Source organism: Talaromyces proteolyticus, assembly GCF_021365285.1.
Source record: "Talaromyces proteolyticus strain PMI_201 chromosome Unknown BGW36scaffold_12, whole genome shotgun sequence".
NCBI lineage: Eukaryota > Fungi > Ascomycota > Eurotiomycetes > Eurotiales > Trichocomaceae > Talaromyces > Talaromyces proteolyticus.
The window spans coordinates 995,079-1,011,005 of NW_025764288.1; the positions used below are offsets into that span (position 1 = coordinate 995,079).

Below are 15,927 nucleotides of genomic sequence, written 5' to 3' on the forward strand. Positions count from 1 at the left end.
GTAGGATAGTCTTCTCGCCATTTAAAGAGTCGCACGCCCCTGGTCCTGTTTCAGCCGACTTCTCCCCAACAACCCGCCAACATGGAGTACTTACAGAAATACCAGAACAATCTGTCCAATTTCCGCGCTGCCGACATGTCGCAGACGCAGACTGCGATAGTTTTCGGTTTGGGAGCCATCGGCATTGCTTTCATCCTCTCTCAGACCTTCACTCTTCTCCGGGTGATCTTCAGTTTGTTCGTGCTTCCGGGCAGATCGGTACGTACAACAATCCCCGGTTGTATCAACCAAACAATTCTAACAGTCGCTATAGTTGAAAAGCTTCGGCCCCAAAGGCAGCTGGGCAGTCATCACCGGCGCCTCCGATGGCCTAGGCAAGGAATTTGCCTACCAAATCGCCCGTGCTGGGTTCAACCTCGTCCTTGTCTCACGCACCGAATCGAAACTCATCACCCTCGCCGAGGAAATCACCGCCAAAAACCCCTCCGTACAAACCAAAATCCTTGCGATGGACTTTGCACAAAACAGCAATGCAGACTACGAACGCCTCAAGGCTCTCCTGCTCGGTCTCGATGTGTCGATTCTGGTAAACAACGTCGGCAAGAGCCACAGCATCCCGGTCACCTTCAACGAAACTCCCGAGGATGAGATCGCCGACATCATCAACATCAACTGCCACGGCACGCTGCGCATCACCCAGCTCATCACACCAGGCATGATCGAGCGCAAGCGCGGCTTGATTCTCACCATGGGCTCGTTCGGCGGGCTTGTGCCTACGCCTCTGCTGGCGACGTACTCCGGCAGCAAGGCTTTCCTTCAATACTGGTCGTCTGCGCTTGGCGCCGAACTCGAGCCTTACGGTATCACCGTGCAGCTCCTCCAGGCCCATCTCATCACATCCGCCATGTCAAAGATCCGCAAACCCACCTTCACGGTCCCAACGCCGAAGGTGTGGGTATCGACTGCTCTCCGCAAGATTGGTCGAAATGGCGGTTCTCCGTATTACTCATATACCTCCTCCCCGTATTTCAGCCACGGCATCATGGCGTGGTTTATCACCTGTGTGATGGGGGTTTTCAGTAAGCGGGTTGCTAGTATTAATAAGGGAATGCACGAGTCGATTCGAAAGAGGGCTTTGAGGAAGGCAGAGCGGGAGAAGGGAAAGAAAGCTCTTTGAGTGGGTGGATAATGATCACCAATGTTCAGAGAGTTGAAAGAGACGGGTTGGATGGTTATGACAGTCTTGGGCAAGAAAATTGACGAAGTATATGCCATGGCGTGCATGAGCAAAGGTGCTGTTTCGTACATTATTGTAATGGGTTATTCTTATGCTTATTAATACAAAGTATACGCCTTAGAAATCTAGGGCGTGGATGTTTAACAGGCTTATCAAAGTCTTGATTTCGTGGATCTGAATGTTTAGCATTCGATATTTACCTATCCACGTCATGCAGTATCTCATAAATCTATAATAATACAGGTATGCAGGTAACTTTGTTACTCTCTTTCAACACATGATCTATACAGCAAGCAGCTTCCTACTCCTCAGCAGGTGCAACAGCGTCGCTGTCCACCTGCTGCTGCTGCTGCTCCTGAACCCGAGGCTCCTCCCCAGCAGCTCTACGAATATGTGCAGGCGCAACCCAGCTCGAGCTCTTCCACGGCTTCACACGACCAACATACATCGTATCAACCTCCTCGAGCGTCCGGCCCTGCGTCTCACACACAAAGAAATACACAATCACGGCCGCAGCAAACGAGCAGGCGGCAAAAACATATCCATACTGGAAATCAATAGCGCCCGAGATGAACGGCGTGAAGAATGAAATCAGGAAATTCCACGTCCAATTCGACGCCGTCGCGATGCCCATGCATGTTGCGCGGTACCGCGCTGGGTACAGTTCGCCCACAATTGCCCAGACAATCGGGCCCCAGGTGGTCGCGAACCCGACGATGAAGAAGCATGTAAACACAATTAGGGTAGTTCCGGCTTTCGGAGTGGCAGGCGGATTCTCGCGGTTCAGCGAGTAGTGGCCCACGGTAGCGAAGATCATGAAGCAGATGAACATCCATATGGCGCCACCAATTAGGGACTTGCGCCGTCCAAAGTGCTCGACGATGTACAGGCCGATGATGGTCACGCCGAAATTGACACCAGTCAGGATCATCTGTGTGACGTAGCTGTTGTTCAGGCCCGTGGACGTGAAGATGGTGTTTCCGTAGTAGAAAATGAAGTTTGCGCCGGTGAGTTGTTGGAGTGATTGCAGGGCGATGCCGAGCATAGTGCGGTAGAACATGCGAGGGCCTGTGAAGATTTCAAAGACGCCGGCTTTGCCAGCGGCTTTCTCTTCGTCGAGTTTGTCCTTCATATCGGCGATTTCCTCGGCGACGAGACGGTGGTTTTCAGGGACACCGTAGAGCTTTGTCATAGTACGACGAGCCTCGTCGATGCGGCCGAGACGATATGCGTAGCGTGGGGATTCGGGGAGGAACATGATGCCAATACCGAGGATGAGAGGCCATGCGAAACCGATGCCCATGGTGATACGCCAGGCGGCGGTAGATTGTATGCTCTCGGTACCATAATTGATGCAGGCGGCGATGAAGATGCCCAAAGCGACGAAGAGTTGGAAAGCGCTGACCATGGCGCCGCGGACATGGCGCGGGGCGGATTCGCTTTGATACATGGGGACAACGCTGGACAGAGCGCCGACGCCCAGGCCAGCGACAAGACGGCCGATAGCGATTTGGTACCATTTCGAATCAGTGGTGATTTGGACGATTATACCGACGACGTGGATGATACACCAGAAAGAAATGGATAGTTTGCGGCCGAAGCGGTCGGCAATGGAGCTAGCAGCGAGGGCACCGATCATGGTTCCAATAGACATCTTTTGTCTCGTTAGTTAGTCAGAGATTGATTGGGTTGGTTGGGTTCTGGCCTACCAATCCGACAATCAAGCCAGAGCGGACGTTGGTGAAGTAGTAGCCAGCGTCATTGTGCTGAGCAAAACGCATTTTGAAATCGTTCATGGTCTCGAATCCGGAGATTTGCCCTGAATGTAGGTTAGAATGGTATTTCTAAAGAGAAAGGTAGTTATGGCTATACGAACCAGTAGAGTAACCAAAGATAAAACCGCCCATGGAGGCAAGAACACCGAGAATTAAAGACCGCCAGGTGAGGTACGGCACCTTGCTGTCGTCATACTGGGCATTCTTCTCTGTTATCGACGCTGACCCGGACGTCGTAGCTGACGGGTAGGTAGTCTCTGTGTGTTCAGCCTGCTCATTCTGCTCAGCTTTAGGCTTGAACTTGTTCAAGATCTGAGAAACAGCCATGTTGTCGTGTTGATATCGACGATCTACAAGGCTTGAGAGAATGGAGGGAAGGAGCGTATGGTCAAGGGAAGGAAAAGAAATAAAATATGGCAGCTGCCCCAGAGTCTTTAAAGTAAATGGGGTCAAGGTACATTCGCAGTAATCAGGTGGTGTGGGCAGGCAAAACGAGGGTCCCGAATATCACTAGCACAATTCGGAGACTACATAAATTTTCTCCGATCATGGGGTTTCACTCTGAACCTGATGATGATTGAAGAGAATTATGGAGCAAGAAAGACTCCAAATATCTGTACACAGTATGGCTGACGGGGCAAACCAAACGGTAGCTTGCTGCTTCCTCTCCGGCCTTGCGTCGATGATCCCAATGTGGGTCTCGCATAGTTCGGCCAGGTGGGCGGCAGTATTGGTATTACTGTGATTCTTTATGGTCATGTATTTACGATATCTACGATATTTGGACGAAAAAAAGTCATTGCTATGTATCTTTCCCCAGAGGACACTCTGGCGGAAGCATATTTTCACACTGTATTTGCTTATGACAAAGATTGAGCTCTGCATTTTGGTGATGTTGACTAGAAGAGACTATCGTGCGGATCTCAATTGGTATAGATGATGCATAGACCTAAAACTGCTTTTTTGAAGGTGTTGAGGCCAATTCTTTTAACCCTAGAAATGAAATGTGAAATCAGCATGTTCGAAAACACCATATCGATCAAGTTCTCTAAATGACGTCAGGTTTAATCTTGATGAACATGAAATTAATGATCACTTTCTTCCAAAATGCTGAATCAAGACAGAATATCATATGCTCCATCTCCTTATAATTCCAAAACAGCTTTGTTGTGATAACTTAAAGATAAGTGTAAACGGTAACTTCGAAAATACCGCCGGCAATAAGCGGATCATCATACAGGTTATTAAAAGTGGATTTTTTTTAGCATCTAGAAGACCCATCCCTGCCTAGGTGGAAGGAACAAATAGCTTGTCTACCGCCATTTACGACCCTTTTAAAGTCTTTTCCTGAAAATAAAAGAAAAATTCTTGAAGCCTCTCATCTCTAACATCAACCTTCAAGTCAATTAGAGAGAACAAAGAAAAAAGAAGATGAATCAATCATGTTTTGGTCAAATTCTACATGACCCACAGGGCGAGCGCATCATCCGATACCCAGCGACCCACCGAGCCCAGGCCGTACCCACCTGCGGTGAAGCTGTTGTGGCAAGGCTGTACTTGAATCAGCATAAAATTTCTTCCGTGCACTTTAATTCGTTGGTAATTTGAACTAGATTCAAAAACCTCCTATGCATCCATCACAAGTTTACCACCGAATTTTTGACGGGGGGCAAATATATATAGTTTCATTGCCAGGTGTTCGGAACCTCAAATGTGGCATGTCCCTTCCAACGGATGGGAGATTCCAAGAATTTCTCATCTCCATGACAGCTAGGCATATCTCTACACATTCTACGCATAGCAAAACAGACATTCATTCCCTCATTCATTAAACCCGCTGTTCGGTGTACACTAAAAAAATCAGCAACCGACCCAGAGTCAATCAGTGGAGTCTTGTCTCATTCTAGAAAAGTCTTAACCACAATCCGACTATTCCATCTGTTTCTCGCCCAACTTCCGTAGCGAAATCGGTCCGTTTTTATGTCTAGTCGAGTGATTCGTATATTCTCCTTCGTGTTTCGAGGACCCACTCGGCATCGGGAAGGCCTTCGGGATCGGTCGGCCACAAAATGTTGAGCCCTTTCGGTGTACCGGTTCGGCATCGTGGCATAACATCGAATACGCTAGGTATGCCTTGGTATTTTTTTTCAGAGATATTATTATAGTTTCACGGTATGTTTCAATATTGGACTGGGAAGCTCTCTATACTCTATATTAATCGGTTCTATGTTGCATTCGTCCCCATTCGTTTGTTTCCATAGCTTAATTTCTTCTTAAATCCTATCTAATAATGATCGAAACGAAGATATTGTATCTGGTTAGATAAATTGTATTATGATTAGACCGGTAAAATGCTAGTCATGGATCATGATAATAATCGCTGATACGAGTTGTATTGTTGAATGACTATGGTCGCCCGGTAAACTGATGTGGTTGGGGACACAGTTAGCTAAGGCCCACTGACACAAATCATTAGTTACTTGATGTATCCTGTCTAGTCTGATTAGCGCGATACAAATCACCTGAATGCAATACCATAATTCATATTCCCCAAGCGTTTAATATAAAATGACTTCAGTCCACGTGACGGGGCCCGAGAGCCCTATCGACCTAAGTTCGTGAAAACGTCTTATGATTCAATAGCCTGTCATGGCTAGCGTAGAAATGTTTGTCGTTTTTGCTCTGGAGGCCCATCCCTTACAGTACTTAGTAGTGGCATGCTCGTATTTCAGCTCATCTAATGCCATACATTGTATGGCAAGCAAAATTCCTTGGGACTCATGAGATCCCATCTATACCTTAGATCAGAAGATCCTAACTGTATCTACTTCACACAGGTAACCGTTTCACAGCCGCATGGAAACGAATACAATATGTCACATTGTATAGAGATATCGAGTGCGGCTGATGCTATAACTAGTGATTGTAATATGATATGTGAACTTACAGATTCAAGGATAGGCTTTTAATGACGCAAACTGTCTAGCTGGAAATTCGTCTCTCGTTATATAGGAATAGTCATTATTTCAAGGTTACATATAAGCGGTTGACCTATGCAAAATAAGGCTGCTAAATTCGCGAATATTCTCCGTTAAGCCACAGCTACCATCAATAGCTCAAGATAAACCCAGCCAAGCCACGTAGGTCACCACTTTTTATCTTTAGTCCGCGATTGGTCATTTGTGAATAATTTCCGAGAATTAGCTCGGTGACAACGTGCTACGTGAATACCAATGATGGGCCCTGATACATCGAATGATCTTTATCGCTAAACGATCGCTATGTTTCTTCCCTGACAAGGATAGTATCACTGATCATCCCTGTAGAATTAATTTGCCACGCAGTGTAGTTGGGTGTCACTGAAGATGGCTGCACATGGCGAGACGGGATTGGTGGATGGGTGATGATTAGGGCTATCTTAAGACGCTCTGCTAAGACTATGACGCAATGCATCTTACTGAGGTTTTAACTCAGAGCCGCTCGATCCAAGCGCAATTTCTGTATAGATATTTTTCTAGGGAAAATTTTAATATTAATATCTTACTCTATCAATATGTGTAGACCTAATTGCAGAAAAAAAGGATGTTGTATGGTCTATATAGAATTATGGCAGTGTCAGAAGCCTCATCGTAAACTGCAACATGCAATGATGCTGCTTGCACAACCAGCCAGTTAAATAAAACGATGTCATGTTTTTACTAGTCTATATTAACCCTTTAATATTATATTGTCTTCTGCCAGGACTTTGTAGAGACTAATGAAAGCTTGGTGTGGCTTCACCATTGATCGACAGCCGGCTTGACGTCAGGTCTGTGCTTTGTACGTCATGTATCTACGGTGATCCTCCATACTGACCCCAGAGATGAGAATGCGACCTTGAAGGAAATATGAATGATATAAGCCCGCAGAAGTCTCCTGAGCATATTTATTGTATCCAATATTTTCTATTTTGTTGTTTAATAGTAACAACACCTACCTGATCCATACACTTCCCAGAAAAGGAGAGGAAAAAGCTTACTCCCTGTCAGAGATATCAATTGCAGAAAACAATTAAAATGGGTCTCTTCGGACGTCAATCCACCGAATCGGCTGCCACAGCCTCTTCTTCCGTTTCCTCCATGTCTCCCCGTCGGTCTCACCAGGACACCTCCCCGGATTCGCATCGCGGGAGATTCTTCAACTCAAGACGCAACGAATCCCCCGCTACGACAGCATCTATATCTAATGGTAGTATGAAACACAGTAATAGTGTCTTACATCGCAGCGGCTTTCACCGCGAGGATCCCACTATTGCCGCTGCCCGGGAACAAGTCAATCTCGCTGAGGGCGCTGAGCGAGCGGCCGATAAAGCCCTTGTGGCAGCGAGACAGGCTGTCAAAGATGCTAGAGAGCACGTAAAGAGGCTAGAGAAAGAGGCTGCTGAGGAAGCAAGGCTTGCTAAAATCAAACAAGATCAGGCTGCTAGCATCTCAAAGAGGGCCAAGCCGTTAGGTCGTATGTTATCCATTCCTTGGTATGAATAATTCTAGATTGCGGTGCTGACACTATATTTTACTACTAGGTCATGGTTAACCGGCTTTATGAGTACTTTAAGTTATTACCTCATAGCGTACCCTCTCAGCCCGTCTTGATATTACGTGATATGAAGTGTTTTCTGTTTGAATAATGCTGTTTGGTATCGAGAAGTGAGCTCTTTACTATGTTGTAATGCAATCCACGCAATGTTTTGCACGGGTATGCAAGTCACCTGATACCCTTAGGAGCCTGTTTGTTTCCTTATATGCACTTTCAATGATGTGAGCGATGTATCTAGTGTACTATATGCTTAATGACCATGATATTTTCGGAAATATTCGACTCTGTTGTAAACTATCAATTGATCTCTAAGAAATCACTGAGCCTTCCAATCATCACCGAAATATGATACCGCGACCCGGTATAATTAAGCCGTCAGAATGTATTCGGCTGTCAATGTATCTCCCTCTCGTCAAGCAAGACACATCACAGAATTCTCTGCACGTCACGGCTCTCCACAAAAACGCCATTCTCAAAAGTCATCATATCAACACCTTCTTTCTCTTTCCCATCTGGAAATCCTGTTATCCTGGAGTACAGCCAAACCCTCCCATTTCCCCTCTCAGCATCGTCGACTTCCGCAATCGCGTCCACTATCTCCATATGCAGGTCCGGTACGGCAGTGAGGAATTTGCTCCATAGATTGAGAAAGGCGTCGCGGCCACCTCCGTCGCCAAATGGTTTGGAGTCATGGTAAATTCGAAAGTCAGGAGATAGGTATTTCTGCACGATCGGGAGGTCCACGAGGGATTCTGGGCGTGGTTTGTTGGTTATGGATGGGTATATCGACTTGGCGATTTCTTTCAAAGAGGTGGTTGTGAGAGGGGTGGCCATTTTGACTGATTTGTTTATTTGTTAATTTTGGAAGGAATATAGTCAATAGTACTTGAAGCAATATTATGGAAGGATTGATATTCGCCTTATTGATAGACCTGGACTCGGATTCTCAACGGATCGCAAACATTCATGCTCTATTTATACTTCTAAATTACCGACAGAACATTAAATTCCACCATCTTCCTTCTTAGTTTTGAAGACGATTTGTCAGCTTCAAAACCATGTCTGCATATTTTTGCTTCGCTCGTGCTTCGATTGCCGAACTAACATGTTATAGCGTTCGAACCGGCGATTGCAAGTGGGGTGTAATTCCAAGTCTAGGATTTTATACTTGATATGTGATCAATGTAAAGGATATTATGCATAATATCAATAAAAAACCCAATCAACATCTCTATTGAAGGTTATGAGCAAGCTTGACCAATTGCTGACCGCGCAACAGATTTCCGTTTGGGGACTTAGCTTGCTATATTTGTACTAGTGCAGTCCCATATACCCATATATCTCTATTAAACCCCCACAGCCTTGCAATAGCAGACAATTGAACTAATAATTTTTTCTTAATAATCCATTGTGAGATCGGTATATTAAGCTCCGGAGTGCCGACTTGCTGGTGAGCCGCGCAACAGGTTTCCTAGCAGTAGGGAAGCAAAACGCGTTTTGCCTTTTCAGAACAACCCCTCAACATAGCTTCTTGAACTGTTGTAAGTTAAATTGTGCTATTTTTCTCATTAATGGTTAAAGAATATGCCCTCCATTATCTGAACTGTCTTATGAAACTTGCATATATTCTCCCTCGTCACAGCCAGTAAGAATAGTATTAAGTCTGTAGAAAACCGAACTCATATGGGCATATAACTTAATATAGAACAATTCTGGGAAATCAAAATTTTGTTAAACTGTTTCTGAGGCTTCAGTTTACCGTAGTCAACCCAACTTTCAAGAGTATACACACCTACACAACAGCACCTCTTTCACTACGTGACACATGTGTATATTTGAAATTGATCTCGAAGCAAAGTCTCTGAATGGTTGTAATAGCTGTATGTCAGCTGCTCTACCAATTGTGAGCCCCAGTTTGTAAAGGTGGACTAGATCAAGGTAGTATTTTAACCTTCTCCGTTAATATAACATTGATGACAGACTTTAGATGGGACATGTAGTCTAGTTCCTCAATATCTTACAACATAACGCTATTTATTGTCTCATTTGCTTGTATGTTGTGTCACACGCGTCCTACACGGCGATAATACAGTATTTATGTGATAATTCGTCAATAGAGGCTATGAGTGAGTTCAAATACGCTTCTCTAGTAGATTCCCTCTCCGTTGCTAGTGGTGATTCTTGATCCTACTCTTGTGACTAAGAAGTAGTTTATTTCTTGATGGGTGGCATCTTTATAAATATCCTGGGTTTCTATGAGTTATAGGAGAACCAGCGGTTTGTGTTGACTGTTGCACGCCATGTAGTTCGCCTTGGAAACTATCGCAATCAAGACCTCGGCATTCCATATGGTCCATAGAAGCTCCATATCGCCAGTTAAACGTGGCCTATTTCTCCGCATAAACCGGTTTAATTAGTCTCCTATGTCTCCTTACATTTATTGACGGTTTTATTATAAGAGAAATTAAGACATGACCCTGCAGACCTTTTCTCACTGGATGGCACCTGTGTTATATGACAACTGTTTTATCAGAGGATTGTCAAAATATGAAAGCTCGAGAACACTTATTACCCTAGATGTAATATTATAATATTTATTACATGTCTTTCTTTGTTATATGAATTTGGAGAAAGGAAAACTGTCAATAGTCGAATACCTTTGTAAATCACGGATGGTAGGGCGAAGGATCACGGAGGGTCGGAGAGAGTTGCGGGAGGTCGGAAAGTTGGGTGTGTAAAGCCTGGAGAGTTGTTTATTGGTCCGACAATGGTGTAACTGCTAAGGATTTGTCTTTAATACCATAACGACCTAGTCAGAAGTTATTTCAATCTAGGTATAAAAAATAGAAATATTTCTGCGTTTTCTCAAATAAAATTGTGCTTACCATAGTCACTTCAAACCAGCAAAGGAAAATAGGAGCCATGTTACACACTCACAAACTGCTACACATGGGGGAAATCACAGAGGTCGACGATAGCAACCCTCTCTATATTGCACGGATCAACGAGGAGATTGAGCTAAAGGACGGCAGTCGTATCCGGGCAAATGTATTTCTCCCTCGTTCTGGGGGGCCCAGGTGGCCGGTGTTGATGTCTTCTTCTCCTTACGGTAAAGATGTGTAGGCGAACCCTTAACTACGGAGAAGAATTTTTTCTTATAGGGGTCTGCTAACATTGAAAATCTAGCCCGTTGATGGATCGACGAGTTGCTGCCGTTCCGGAAGAGCAGCGTTCTAAGCACACGCGATTTGAGGCCCCTGTACCTTCATGGTGGTGTACCAAAGGCTATGTTCTTGTTTACCACGATCATCGAGGTTCAAGTCAGTCTCCAGGGTTCCTGGCACCTTTTAGTAGCCAGCATTACGACGGTAGGACGCTTTCACGCCGCATTCTTCAAATCTAACATTTCTTTTAGACTACGCTGAAATTGTAACATGGGCTGCGGACCAACACTGGTCAACTGGCAAGGTGGGCCTCACGGGCATCTCCTATCTTGCTCTAAATCAGGTAACTCTTAGTCTGGAGAAATTAAGTTCACAAATTTGCCCAGGCTAAATTATCAAGTGGTTTGTTGCTGCCCGTCAACCCCGAGGGCTCTGTTGTATCGTGCCATGGGAGGGCATGGCTGACCTGTATCGTGATGCTACAAGGCACGGCGGAATTACGTGTACTGGAGTACGTGCGAACATTCCTGATATTGAAAGCAGTATTTTGATATTTAAAGATGAACAACTTTTGGTTCGAACGTGCGGTGCGGCCCGTCCAATATGGGAAAGGCCGGGAGCTCAGCTTGCACGGCCCTGATAGCCCTGAAGGAAACCTAACAGAAGATCAGTTATCTGAGAACAGGGAAAACTTTCCAGAGTTAGTCCTAAGCAACGAGTTTATTGATGACGAGTTCTACAAACGCTGTGGAGCCTGTGATTTTTCCAAAATCACGGTTCCTCTCCTGAGTGCTGGAAATTGGGTATGTCCGAGTTGCAGAATGTGAGTGACGAGCTGAGATATCCTCTAGGGTGGGATTTTGCTCCATCTTCGCGGTAATATACTTGGTTGGATGCGCGCGGGATCTGAGTATAAATATCTTCGAATACACACTGGAACGCACGATGCACCATTCTACTCCTCGCCTGCAATGGATCTTCAGCTGTCATTCTTCGACTGTTGGCTGAAGGGTGACGACTATGGCGGCTGGAAGACTGGAAAACAAGCGCCTGTTTCATTTGCTGTACGGAAAGGTAATCCCGGTATCGCAGCCGTAGATGAGAAGGAAGCTTTCAAATACCGCGACGAGAAAGAGTGGCCGCTTGCCCGTACCGTCTATAAACAGGTTAACCTAACACACAAGAAAGAACTGAGGGAAGAGCTACAATCTGGAAGTGGTACTCTGTCGTATGCTGCTTTACAGTAAGTCTGCTGTCCGTATCTCGAATCAGACAAAACTTACAATTTTTCCCTAGTGGAGAGAGGATCCTATTCAAATCTGCCCCTGCCGAGGAAGCGTATGAAATATGTGGCCATCCCAGTGTTATGCTCTCGATGTCGCTTACCAATCACCCTCATGACGACTTCGCCGACATCGATGTTTATCTGGCACTGCGTAAATTTGATGCGGAGGGGAAAGAGGTTTTCTACACTTCCAGCCTCGGAACACCACAGGCAGTAACCTTGGGCTGGGTACGCGCCTCACACCGCACACTTTCCCCCAAACCGTATCCCGAGATTGAAGGTGAGCTTGCATGGCCGACCCTCAGTCACCGGCGAGATGATGTAAAAAGGGTGAGACCTGGCGAGATATATGAACTTCTAACAGAGCTTTGGCCAACCAACCTGGCTGTCGAGAAGGGAGAGACCATTGCCCTCGAAGTATCTCCTAAAGATGTCGCTGAGTCGGGTCTCAATACGACCAATGACGCCCTGTACCGGTATGTTAGCCTATTTGCGGATGGTTATAGACTAACAGATCTGTTTAGATCAGAAGCGAAGCTTGGAGGTAATAATAATATACACTTCGGGTCACAATACAAGAACTATCTGGTCTTGCCTGTAGTGTAAGCCGCTGAGTAGCCGGCAGTTTATAAAGCCACATGACATTCAGAGAAAATTAATTTGTCAAACGGTGACTTGTCCGATTCTGCAATTTTACTTGATATATCTCATGTCTTCGGAGAATCTGAAATTTATTTATATACTTGGCTTTCTCCCCTCCTTTTCCCTTTTGATGAGTAGTACACCACTTACTTGTAGTCATGGGGGCGCAACCAGCTCGGGAACATTGTAAATAGCGCTTATATCTCTTTCATATTCCTACAGCAAGGAAATATAATGGGGATATGACTGAGTCACCATCCTGCGCGGTTCCCCAATGGGCGTGTCGTTGCCAATACTTGGAATGTGGATGAATTGGTGGCAAGAAAAGAGGAGATCTTTGGGGGAAGCAACTGAAGATCGGACTCTTTGGCACATTTGGATCGAAAAAATTCCAGTGAGTGAGCTTTCAATTATGAATTTAGGACACCAGACCATATCCGAAACCAGAGAAGTCTGGCAGTAGTATAGTGTACGGAGGCTTACGAATTGATTCCAACCCACAATGTTAATTTAAAATCGGCTTCAATAGTAATGGTGCCTAAACGCCTCAGCGTATCCGAATATCATGCAATGTAAATATTTGAATACTATATATGCAATAGAAGCCTGTAACAAACTAAACTTCCTTCGCACTTCCTCCCTTCATCACGTAGGCTAATTTACTGAAGGGCATTCAGTCGTCATCTCCGCAAAAGAGGATTTCCTTCAGCGAGTGTCGGCGTGTGAAATCACGGTTAAAAACTAGATCCCTGTTTGCAGGTCTCACATAGTTCGGCTGATTAAATTTGAATAAAAGTGCGATAGTACGATGTTGACTTTTTCCTAGTTGATTCCATGTCTCCCACAAGTTTAAAATCGTAGCATTGCTCATCCAAGTATCCATCAGATAACCTTAATCTGCAATACTGCAGTCGGCGGTAAACCCCCCTAAGTAAAATATTTACACACATATCAATGTATATGTTCAACTTGTTTATTCTAGCGGTACTCTCCTCCACAATCTCCCATTGACTCAAACATCTCGGCTCTGTGGCTTCTTTGTAGTATATCCTCAATAAAGTGTTGATCCTCCCCATCTAGCGACCAGCCGAAACTAGCTGCATTCTCATCTACGTGCTCACTAACGCCCATTCTGGTACCAACAATAACTGCGCCAACGCAGTCATAATCAAGCACCCAGCGTGTTGCAATATTGGAAATCGACACACGATGTTTGGAGCCTATGGATTTCAAAGCTTGCAGCAACTCCTGAAAGAGAGACCAGCTACCCCAACTCTGAATCATGGAAAAGTACTATCAGTTAATATAGTTAGCCACCGCTGCCTATAAGACAACGAGGAATATGCACCTTTCTCTGGCTCGGTGTGATATCACTATCGTATAGACCAGGCTCTGCCTTTCCGACCCATTCTTCAGCCAGAAAACCGCCACACTTCCAAATTGTTAATACATCTATACAAAAGGCGAGTGTTCAATCTAGATATGTACCAGCGTTCCATATGTAAGCAGCTTGACGTTATATTTCGCACACAGCTGACTCATTTTGACCAGCGGTCGCGAATCGATTAGAGAGAACTATTAAACATTAATACGCGTAACTGTCCACTCAGAATATTGAAAAAAAAGGAAAAGAATAAATACTTGTACCTGGTTTGAATGCACAGTGATCCCACTCTCAAGCACACGCTGCATATGCTCTGTATCGAAATTACACAAACCCAGCATTCCCACACGGTCGTCCTCTTGTAAATATTTGAGGGCCTTGATGTATTGTATATCATCGTACTAGTTGAACTATTAGATCTCGAGAAAGATAAATAATAGAATTTCAGTATAAAGGGACATACAAACTGCCAGTGAAACTGCAGCAAATCGATTTTATCGACATGTAGCCTTTGGCATCGCTCAGCAACGTTTGCTCGGATGGCCTCGCGCGAGACGGTCATCGGTTGAAATACGCAGTATTTCGTCGCCGCGAAGATAGAGTCTGCGTGGGTATACGAGGATCGGAACCGTCCCTTCTTTGATGTCAATAAATTTCATATAACAACATATGAAAGACTTGTAGAAGGACACACGAATATTATCTCCGCATCTCCATAGTGGTCAGCCATGTCGAAAGCAGTAAAGCCGCTACGTACATGACGAGCAAACTGCTGAATAATTTTCGACGCCGGCGCCGAACCCCATGCTGGACTCGAGAGCTGCCACAGCCCCGAAAATATGCGAGGCAATTGTCTGTTTCCAAGCTGGAAGGTCTCAGTGGGGGTTGGGGGAATAAGTGCTTGTTTGGTATCAAGGTCTATGTTGAAGCCTTTGGTTATGGAATTCGGTGCAGAGTACCCGAGTAAATCGGCAACGGCCGTTAAACCTCTTTCAAACGGAAATTCTGCACCCTGCAAAATAGATTCTTCCAGACAAGCTACCAGGTTGTCGTAGAAGGTTTGAAGTAATTCAACGTTATCTACCGACAGCTGTCCGCCATCCATCATAGTAATAGCTTTTTGTACCGCAGTCGCTGCTTGAACAATATCTGCATCAACGGACTGTACAAACATTGTGTTTTCATTATCACGAGTCAGAAACTGAGTGGCCTGCTTCACGATAGATCCGAGTAAGGGCAGGCTCTGATAGCATAGGCCACAACCCAGCATGCAGCGAATTCGCTTTTGCATATTGTGGATATTTTCCCTTGACAACCTGCCTTCGTCGTCGGCTAGCCTGCCTGGTTTGAATATTTGGGACTGCAAGTAACTTTTTGTCGACTCTTCAAACACCGTCGTAAAGTCGGGCTGCGAGACTAGTAGAGATCGTATAATAGAACGTAGAGCGTCCGGTGGGAGATTGGCAACAATGGTATCGGTCATCATATTCACGTGAGACATTTTGGTGTTTTTGTTATGCGAGATTGCCATATTATATAACCAGCAATAGAGGCAAATTGAATACGTAACAACTGGCCCTTCACGCAAACTAAATAATTCAAAAACAATGAAAATAAGAGGAAGACAAAGAGAAAGTTACAAATTAACCTATTTTCCAAAGTTGAATATAATAACTAGATGGTGTTCATTCATATTTCCGAAAAACTACTATGCATGGTGACCGGCGTTCTAAACTCGCCGGCGTCTTACTAAAACCCGGCGGCAATTTTCCGGGATTTTGGCAGATAACAAGACTCGCCGAGGCGATAAGAGAGTTATCCGCTGCCTTCAATTGGCTGGCATGACTCACTACTTGCTGGCGGCC

At 45.1% G+C, this 15,927-nt stretch overlaps 6 protein-coding genes across 6 annotated transcripts; 3 read left to right on the forward strand and 3 right to left on the reverse strand.

The window, feature by feature from the left end:
* Positions 1 to 81: 81 nt before the first annotated feature.
* Positions 82 to 1,177, forward strand: BGW36DRAFT_305121 (putative ketoreductase; the record flags this gene model as incomplete). Its single annotated transcript, XM_046212041.1, has 2 exons — positions 82 to 258; positions 314 to 1,177. The coding sequence occupies 2 exons, from the start codon at positions 82 to 84 to the stop codon at positions 1,175 to 1,177; spliced, it is 1,041 nt and encodes a 346-aa protein (XP_046067548.1).
* A 199-nt stretch (positions 1,178 to 1,376) lies between these two features.
* Positions 1,377 to 3,156, reverse strand: BGW36DRAFT_388361 (putative MFS monosaccharide transporter). The gene is made up of 3 exons (XM_046217216.1): positions 3,114 to 3,156; positions 2,947 to 3,056; positions 1,377 to 2,891 (listed from the first exon to the last, which is right to left on the reverse strand). Exons 1-3 carry the CDS (start codon positions 3,142 to 3,144, stop codon positions 1,539 to 1,541), a joined length of 1,494 nt encoding a protein of 497 aa, XP_046067549.1. The 5' UTR covers positions 3,145 to 3,156; the 3' UTR covers positions 1,377 to 1,538.
* Positions 3,157 to 6,700: 3,544 nt separating this feature from the next.
* On the forward strand, positions 6,701 to 7,864 carry BGW36DRAFT_388367 (uncharacterized protein). Its single transcript, XM_046217217.1, has 2 exons — positions 6,701 to 7,506; positions 7,574 to 7,864. The coding sequence occupies exons 1-2, from the start codon at positions 7,068 to 7,070 to the stop codon at positions 7,582 to 7,584; spliced, it is 450 nt and encodes a 149-aa protein (XP_046067550.1). The 5' UTR covers positions 6,701 to 7,067; the 3' UTR covers positions 7,585 to 7,864.
* Positions 7,825 to 8,527, reverse strand: BGW36DRAFT_465202 (uncharacterized protein). The gene has a single exon (XM_046222285.1). It carries the CDS (start codon positions 8,419 to 8,421, stop codon positions 8,014 to 8,016), a length of 408 nt encoding a protein of 135 aa, XP_046067551.1. The 5' UTR covers positions 8,422 to 8,527; the 3' UTR covers positions 7,825 to 8,013.
* Positions 8,528 to 10,536: 2,009 nt separating this feature from the next.
* Positions 10,537 to 12,642, forward strand: BGW36DRAFT_304558 (Alpha/Beta hydrolase protein; the record flags this gene model as incomplete). The annotated part of the gene is made up of 8 exons (XM_046211984.1): positions 10,537 to 10,706; positions 10,774 to 10,955; positions 11,003 to 11,094; positions 11,152 to 11,262; positions 11,312 to 11,554; positions 11,603 to 11,969; positions 11,996 to 12,512; positions 12,561 to 12,642. 8 exons carry the CDS (start codon positions 10,537 to 10,539, stop codon positions 12,640 to 12,642), a joined length of 1,764 nt encoding a protein of 587 aa, XP_046067552.1.
* An 809-nt stretch (positions 12,643 to 13,451) lies between these two features.
* BGW36DRAFT_388370 (NADP-dependent oxidoreductase domain-containing protein) lies at positions 13,452 to 15,817 on the reverse strand. Its single transcript, XM_046217218.1, has 6 exons — positions 14,757 to 15,817; positions 14,526 to 14,696; positions 14,320 to 14,463; positions 14,167 to 14,253; positions 14,027 to 14,110; positions 13,452 to 13,971 (listed from the first exon to the last, which is right to left on the reverse strand). Exons 1-6 carry the CDS (start codon positions 15,591 to 15,593, stop codon positions 13,657 to 13,659), a joined length of 1,638 nt encoding a protein of 545 aa, XP_046067553.1. The 5' UTR covers positions 15,594 to 15,817; the 3' UTR covers positions 13,452 to 13,656.
* Positions 15,818 to 15,927: the final 110 nt, after the last annotated feature.

Bases quoted from the DNA above. Each gene is read 5' to 3' on its own strand.
- BGW36DRAFT_388361 (XM_046217216.1), bottom strand. From the start codon at position 3,144: ATGGGCGGTTTTATCTTTGGTTACTCTACTG. The intron at 3,057-3,113 runs GTTCGTATAGCC...ACCTACATTCAG, and splicing joins TATCTTTGGTTACTCTACTG to GGCAAATCTCCGGATTCGAG. The intron at 2,892-2,946 runs GTAGGCCAGAAC...ACGAGACAAAAG, and splicing joins CTGGCTTGATTGTCGGATTG to ATGTCTATTGGAACCATGAT.
- BGW36DRAFT_465202 (XM_046222285.1), bottom strand. From the start codon at position 8,421: ATGGCCACCCCTCTCACAACCACCTCTTTGAAAGAAATCGCCAAGTCG.
- BGW36DRAFT_388367 (XM_046217217.1), top strand. From the start codon at position 7,068: ATGGGTCTCTTCGGACGTCAATCCACCGAATCGGCTGCCACAGCCTCT.
- BGW36DRAFT_388370 (XM_046217218.1), bottom strand. From the start codon at position 15,593: ATGGCAATCTCGCATAACAAAAACACCAAAATGTCTCACGTGAATATG. The intron at 14,697-14,756 runs GTGTGTCCTTCT...ACATCAAAGAAG, and splicing joins GAGATGCGGAGATAATATTC to GGACGGTTCCGATCCTCGTA. The intron at 14,111-14,166 runs GTACATATCTAG...ACAATTTGGAAG, and splicing joins TGCTTACATATGGAACGCTG to TGTGGCGGTTTTCTGGCTGA.